At 37.9% G+C, this 8079-nt stretch overlaps 2 protein-coding genes across 2 annotated transcripts; one reads left to right on the top strand and one right to left on the bottom strand.

Annotated features, from left to right (window-relative positions):
• On the top strand, positions 1-1935 carry LOC109845227 (protein trichome birefringence-like 18). Its single transcript, XM_020414450.1, has 2 exons — positions 1-513; positions 1123-1935. Exons 1-2 carry the CDS (start codon positions 26-28, stop codon positions 1841-1843), a joined length of 1209 nt encoding a protein of 402 aa, XP_020270039.1. The 5' UTR covers positions 1-25; the 3' UTR covers positions 1844-1935.
• On the bottom strand, positions 2584-6920 carry LOC109845534 (protein unc-45 homolog A). Its single transcript, XM_020414794.1, has 4 exons — positions 6625-6920; positions 6086-6274; positions 3088-3675; positions 2584-2982 (listed from the first exon to the last, which is right to left on the bottom strand). The coding sequence occupies exons 1-3, from the start codon at positions 6808-6810 to the stop codon at positions 3226-3228; spliced, it is 825 nt and encodes a 274-aa protein (XP_020270383.1). The 5' UTR covers positions 6811-6920; the 3' UTR covers positions 2584-2982; positions 3088-3225.

Genomic DNA, 8079 nt, shown 5'->3' with positions numbered 1-8079 from the left:
TAAAAACTTCTTGAGCTCATAGATCATGGCAAGATCTACAACCTCCATTGTTCTCATAACAATATATTTCATCGTTCTCCTCTTCATAACCTCCCTCCTCCTCTATTTTCAACCCATCTCTTCATCCATTCAATCTTTTTTCCAACAAGGTGTCGAAAAATCTCCGAAAACCTGTGATATTTACAAAGGCAAATGGGTGTATGACCCAAACAGAACCAAGTACTATACGAACTCTTGCGTTGTGATTGCAGAGGGTCAGAATTGCCGGGCCAACGGCAGGCCTGACATGGGCTATGAGGATTGGAGATGGAGGCCCGATGAGTGCGAGCTGCCGAGGTTCGATGTGAAGCAGTTCTTGAGGTTGATGAGGAATAAGACTCTGGCTTTTGTTGGCGATTCTATAGCTAGGAATCAGATGCAGTCTTTGCTGTGCATGTTGTTGGAGGAGGAGACTGACTTCAAGAATCATGGGTATCACAATGGGAGTATTAAGATGAAGAGATGGTACTTCAGGTTTGTCAAGTGACGGAGGACTTTATCTATTTTGCTTCAATCCAAGTTAGAACTGTAATTGCAATGCAACTGTCACCTATATATTATTTTAGAAATATTACAATTTCACTTGCAATGCAATTGTCCGTCGCGCGTAGGGCTTGTTTGGTTCGATGTAATTGTAATTGCGAAAAATTAGGACTGAACGAAATCGTAGCTAGCGTTATAGTGCAGGTGTTTGTTTTAGATATCAAGTTTCATTGGATTTCTTTGGGGGGGTTGATTACAATTGGGGTTGCACTTTAAGCCCTCTTCACATTGCAGTTGTAATTTTGGTCCGTATGTGCGTAAGCTGACAGCTGCAAGTGAACCCAAATGTTTAGTCCGAAACTTCTCAGGCATGCAAGCGGGCGGTTTCCTATTCCAAAATGTCTCAGCTCATGCAACATCAACTGTTACACCTTTAATTGTAGCTAACAAAACAGTCCTAAGTTGCAACTAACTAATGTTGTTTGGTTTAGTTTTAAGAGTTTTGTGGTATGCAATAGTAATTATGTGTGTTTATTTTAGTGTATCAGGTTTTTCGGACTTCCGCTAGTTTTATGTCGTGTAATTTCATATTCAAAACAGGCGAACATCGACAATCATCGCAAGGATATGGTCATCATGGCTCGTCGACACAACCGAGGAATCCCTAGAGTTCGCCCCCGAGGGCTTCCCCAAGGTTCACCTCGACATTCCAGACAAAACCTTGATGGAATTCCTACCGACACTAGACATCATAGTACTCTCTTCCGGCCACTGGTTTGCCAAGAAATCTGCGTATGTCATCAACAACACTATCGTCGGAGGAGAGCACTGGTGGCCAAAAGACGCTGGCGAGATGAAAATCAACAGCAAGGATGCATTCATCATATCATTAGACACGGTTTTAGATGCTATCATGAACCACCCAAAATTTTCAGGCTTGGTGATCGTGAGATCGTACTCGCCAAGCCATTATAACGATGGGGCTTGGAACACGGGAGGATCATGCGGAGGAGAAGTGCAGCCTGCAAGCGAGGTGGTGAGGGATGGCGATAGCGAGAGTATGCACGCAATGCAGATGAAGGGGTTCGAGGATGCAGTGATGACGTTGAAGGATGGCGGGTCGAGGATGAGAATGATGGATATAACAGAGATGTTTAGTTATCGGAGGGACGGGCATCCAGGTCCCTACAGGAGCCCGGATTCGAACAAGCCTAAGGAAGGGCCGAAGGCGCAGGATTGCTTGCATTGGTGTATGCCAGGGGCTGTTGATACATGGAATGAAATTTTAGCAGAAATCATTCGGAGAGAGTACAACGGGTGAATACTATAGGAAGTTACAGTTTGTATAGTCCATGAATGTAGTTTGTATTAGATAGATTATGTCAATAGATACATGTCATTTGTGTAAACAGATTGAGGTAATAAGATTAGGTTTTTGTCCAAAAAATTTACACCAGAAATTGCTTAAAGTTAGCGTCAACAACTTGCACTCTAATCTCCTTCCGTGCTCAGAAATTTGTATTTGAAACAAGGATAGCTCAAAAGCACTGAAATGCTCAACAAGTTTCCATTGTGCATAGATCCCAATCTTCTTCTATTTTAGAAAGTAAAGGTTATCAATCCAACAATAAGATGGTCATTTGCATCATAATATCTTTAGCTTATTAACTTTTTTTTTGCTTCAGCTATAACTGGAACACAATGTTTGGCTCAAGTTATTATCATTATTATTTTAAACAATTGAAACATGAACTGTGATCATATTTTTAACATTATTGACAAATTATAAACAAAATCTCCATCAAGAAATAGGGTGTACATCAGGATAATAGCCATCCAAGCTGAAGAAATTAATGGTCAGGTCAACACAACACCCATCAATATTCTATGCAACACGCACCTAAAAAGAAGTAAGGTTATATATTTAGGGTAACTTTGCTTGATAGTACACCAAAGCTTCCAACTCATTTTGGTTAAATATATGAATTCCAACTTTCAACAAGTTGTCACTGCCATATTATAATTCTATCCAGAGATAATGAATTAGAAGTAGAACCAATATGATCTACAACAAGCCAGAACCTCAAGATTAAATAACCAATGGGTTGAATATAAATTAACATAACAAAACCTACATGGATTGTGATTAACTATGGCCCTGAGGGATTAGAAAAGCAAAAATATACATGATCAGTATACAGAAATTATGGTGGTAGCAGCCGATATGTCCAGTGATTTGCCATAGGTTTCAGTTGATAACTCCCCACTTGAGCCTTCTGATTTTGTCTTCTAATTAGTAGAGATCGAGCTCTTTTGAGGAGCAATATGACGCTATAGGTGAAATCTCAACTACGAATCTCTGATACAGTTCACCAAGCGAAGAATAACCCCATCTCATAAATTAATGCGCTAAATACGACAGCGCTCCTGAACTCTAATGCAAACTGATTCAAGACCACCCTGCATCACACATAGGATTTGAGTTACAAAATTAACCAGATCTCAAGTGTAATGCAGGGAAAGTTGAAGAACTTAAATAAGTAGGCGAAGTAACAGTGCACCTACCCAGTTCAGAAGGTTAAGAACAGGAGATAATTGAACATGAACACAACAGAGTTTTGCAGTGACAATCTTGATCATGGTTAGGACCTTCCCATGTCAAATATACTGATCTTTAATGGTAACTTCAGCTTCGATGGTTATTTACTTAACAGACCGAACGCCAACAGTTCTGACACGAAATCTATACTGAGGTTGCTGTTCTTCATCATCATCATCTTCCTCCTCGCTTGAATCATCTTCAACCCTGTCCCATCGTGAGTAATCCAAACCTGAATGCCCTTTTGGTTTCGGGATTGTTTCCCATGCTTTGGAATGTACACCAGGTGGGGCTTTAGAATGTACAGTAGGTGGGGATTTGGAATGTAAATTAGGTGGGGATTCTAGATTCTGATTCTGAGTTGTAGGAGATTTAGGATTGATACTTGAGGGTTCATCCATTCTGTTTCCTTTCTTGTGTGTAATCATCTCCTCGTTTCGTTCTTCTTTTTGTTCTTGTTTTGCTTCCTTCTGTTCTTCTTCCTGTCCTTGTTCTTCTTCTTGTTCTTCAACACATTGTGTCTCTTCATCAGATTCAGGTATAGGTGCTAGAGCCTGTAGGACAAGAATGAAGCCAATCAATAAACTTACAAACAGATCGATTTCAACAACTTTATCTCTAAATTTGATACTAAATAATTATGTGAAAAAAGATATTCAACCTTTGCTTGTGCAATAGACCTAGCAGATACTCATTCTGCTAGTAGGACTTCCAAATTATTGAAACATAAAGGGTAAGAAAATTCCCATCTTATTTTAAACCCCTTTCCAATATCCAACATCATCCATGTTCTACTTCCAATAAAGAGAGGAAATTCTTATCCTAGCTTAAACCCCTTTCTGATACCCAACATCATCTCTATGGACTACTACAATACGCAAACTGCACATATGAGCACCTATGAGCACTATACATATACTGGTCTGCTGAGCACTTGTTAATACCGAAAAAAGTCCAAAATTTATGCCAACAAGGAGGCAAAATGAAACAACTCATATAAATATTATCTTTGTTACTCGAGCATTTTAGAAAAGATAAATCTAAAAGCAAAATGATCAATGATGACTAAATACCTATTTTTGAGGAGAAGGAATGACAGAACCTCATCCCTATAACAACACCTTAGATCTGGCAGTCCGGATCTGTCTGAGGCTAGTGTGGATTGTATGCCATTTCTAACAAACAATGTTACATTAAACGTTGGGCGCTTCTAGGCGTTAGACTTGGCGCCCAACGCTTAGTCGCCTAGGCGGGCGCCTAAGCGGTTTCTGGACGTTTTTTTTTATTTTTTTAATTGTGATACTTGAAGATAAATATATATACCCAATCAAAGATGCATAAATACTAAAATATCAACACTGTTAACTAAATTGCTTGGTTTACCAATTCTAATAGCTCTTTGTATGTTTATACTTCTCAACTCAAATTATAAGTTCATCTCAACAATGAAAAACTCATTCTCAACTCAAATTACTGTTAACTTATAAGTTATTGTTAAGTTTAGGTTAACAATAAACTCAAATTATTGTTAACTTATAGGTTAACGGAGTTTGGAGGACATGTAGGCTACAACACATAAAATCACAATGAAGTCCTATAGGGTGCAATCCATGTAAGCAGACAATGCTCCCCTAAACGCTCGTAAAATCCAGGTGGGCAGCCTAAATACCGCTTAGGCGCTAGGAGCTAGTTAGGCGGCCTAGGTGACGCCTAGGCCTAGGCGTACGCCTAAGCGGACTAGGCGGAGGTTTTTTAAAACAGTGCTAACAAAAATAGATGTGATAATAAGTTTGTGAAAGACATTAGTTCTTTGGCTAACTGCGTAACTATGATAATCGGATAACGTTTCTACCTAGAAGTTTGTTTCTAGATTCTGAATCCTACACTACCAACCTAAGTTTTCAGTGTCCATTATAAAGCTTGGTTTCTACATGACACGGCCTTAACGTATACAACACCACCATAAAAACTGTGAAATCAAAATAGTGTATTTCTGCAGGGCCAAATATGTATGAAAAGGTTATGCATAGCCCAAGGAAGACATAAGCACAACCATAAGGTTACTCCTTTCCTTTGTGATCTACAGGTCACAGGTTTGAGTCATGGTCTCCATGCATGTGCGAGTAGCATGCTTACATATACATGTATGCCAGTGTTTTAAAATTGAAGCGCCGTAGTGTCTCAAGGAGTCTGGCGAGGCAATCTTTTAACTTAGCAAATTGCATATTGCAAGGTTATTAAGGCAAGCGCTTTTTGGCGCCTCACAAGCTTACCTTGGTGCCTCAGACACTCACAAAAGGCTTGTAGGCAAGATGCGAAAAGTGTCTGCCTCTGTTTTGAAATAGGAATTAAAAAAACAAGAGATCATTTTTAAACTTTAATAGCAAAATCCACCTTTTGTGGATCTAATTAGCAAAATCGACCTCTTTTGTCGATTTTGCAAAATGTAGTTTTTAAAATACACGGGACTAGTAGTCCCGTGTAATTGGTGTTGGCTAATCACATGCTAATTAAACTTTGAAAAATACACGAGACTAATTAAAATTCATTAGCATGTAATTAGACACCACTAAATAGACGGGACTAGTAGTTCCGTGTATTTTAAAGCTTTATTTTTGCAAAATCAACCTCTTTTTGCAAAAGAAGTCGATTTTGCTAATTATATCAGAAATAGGTCGATTTTGCCAATAAAGTTTCATTAAGGGTCTTTTTTTTAAAATTCTCCTTTGAAATATAGTTAGATTTTGTTTTTTATTTTTTTGTTTCTTTTTTCTTGGTTGACTTTTTACTATTTTTGTTGTATTTGATTGCCTATATCATTTTGAGGACATAACATAATGTGAGACCTAAAAGTTCAATATTTGTAATAATTCCTTCATGACAGTGAATTTCAACAGTTGTAATAATTCCTTCGGGAGCATCTGTTTTGAGAGATATTACCCGGATTAAAGAGCAGTAGCATACCAGTTGTGTTTTCAATCGGGAATGCAGGTTCCGATATACATCTGATGATGGATTCAACTCAATCAACCTGTTGACATCAAAAAGAGCTGACTGGTAATCCTTTAGGGTGACAAGGGTTTGAGCCCGCAACATCAACGCTCCAGTGTGCTGGTGATCCAACTCAAGAACTGATGTACATTCTTTTGCTGCCTAAAAGCACGGAACAGTTTCTGTAAATTACACCCAGAATTACAAAGTGCAGATAAGAAGACAAATTCTTTTTTGCTTTTAACAATTCACTAAGAAGAGCGTCAAATTGTGGAACGCATGGAATCCCAAGTCTTAAGATTGGCTAGCGCGTAAGTCTATAGCTGAGCATTTGAACTTAGATAACAAAAGTAAGTACTCTTAAATCTTAATGTGATGCAAAATTCAAAGTTCCAACCTTTCGCATGTATTTAAGCTAAAAAACCTAAATTTAAACACGATTCTAATCTATCTTTGGCGATAAACAAAATTAATGAAAAAATCCGGATGGATTTGATAACGAAAAGGCGAACCATTTTGAAATCGTGGAGCTTGAGATAGCAAGCAGCTCGATTGCTGTGGAGGGCGATCTTCTGCGCCTTGGTCTTCGCCATGGCTAGGGCTTCGGTGTAGAGATCGAGCGCATCGCCGTGATTCCCTTCGCGGTACAGCTGATGAGCTCTCTCGATCTTGCTCGACGCTGAAGACGCCGTCGCCATTGTCGAATCGAATCGAGTTGAGATTGATGGACGATCCAGAGAACGGATCGATGAAGTTGAAGAATTTCAAGCGATGATAATAATTGGGCGATGAAAGTGATATTTTGAAAGGGAAGGAATCGGAGCGAGACAAGGGGGAGGAGTTTTCGGTGGGCTGTAATAACTCAGGGGCCTATTGCGTCTAATGGGCCGGGCACATGTCTGATGAGCCTCGTAAAATGATGTTTAACGCTAATTTTGCCATATATAACTAAGAAAATAAAAAGGATAATTTAAGTAGCGTCAGGCTCGTTTAAATTATTTTTTTTATTTGTTTCAATTAATCTCAAAAGATGTAGCCAACTGTAAAAAGAATTTGGGATCCACGAGTCAATCGTCTGTTATGCCTAAAATGAGGCAAATCTAGCTCGCACGCCTCTTACCCAACTTTGATATAACTAAGCATTGTATCATGTTAGATGCATGCATCCATCAATCAATTTATGAAAGTTAGATATCAGATATCAATATAAGCACTTGCAATATGCATTTATTTATTTTTAATTAATTAATGATGATTAATATTGAGCTAAGCTTCATTTCAATACTTTGAATGGATTTTTTTCTACCGAGTGGGCACTTCAGAGAACGAGAGCATTGAGAGGGATATATATATAGTAAAGAGATGTAATATAAGAGAAATTAGTGCGAATCAAAAGACGTAATTGATGCTCGCTAAAAAAAAGGATTATATTCTTTCGATAAATTTCCTTCACTCGCACAAAAAGAAGCCAAATTAAGACCATGCCAAACTTTTTGAGGCCTAAATTGAAAACCAATTTTATCAAACACGAGATTTATAAATTTAACGGATTTTTCTGCACTCGCCTACTTGGATAGTTAAGTGTGAAAATATTTGCCATTCTAAAGTTTATGGGGGTTTATTGGTTGAGAACTACTGATTCGGATTGGGATATTTTGCTGGATTTTTTAATTTAGGATGTTATTCATTAATGATTAGAATTTGAATTTTAATCTAAGGTGTTATTAGTTGTCTAGAATTTTTACTTAATAGCATTAAACTGCACATTAACGTTAGTCTCATACATTATAATTATTTGCAATCTCTTAAAAAAAGTGCATTTCATATAATCTTTACACAATTTTATCCCCAGTTAAACGGCAAAATTAATTTACTAATAAATAAAGAAATGCGATGTGATTTAAAAAGCTGGACGTTAGATTGAGGAGCGGAGTACCAAAACTGTGACACAATATTTGATCCTTTGA

The sequence above is a fragment of the Asparagus officinalis genome, chromosome 6 (assembly GCF_001876935.1).
Source record: "Asparagus officinalis chromosome 6, Aspof.V1, whole genome shotgun sequence".
NCBI classification, from domain to species: Eukaryota; Viridiplantae; Streptophyta; class Magnoliopsida; order Asparagales; family Asparagaceae; genus Asparagus; species Asparagus officinalis.
This window is presented reverse-complemented; position numbering and strand designations above follow the sequence as displayed.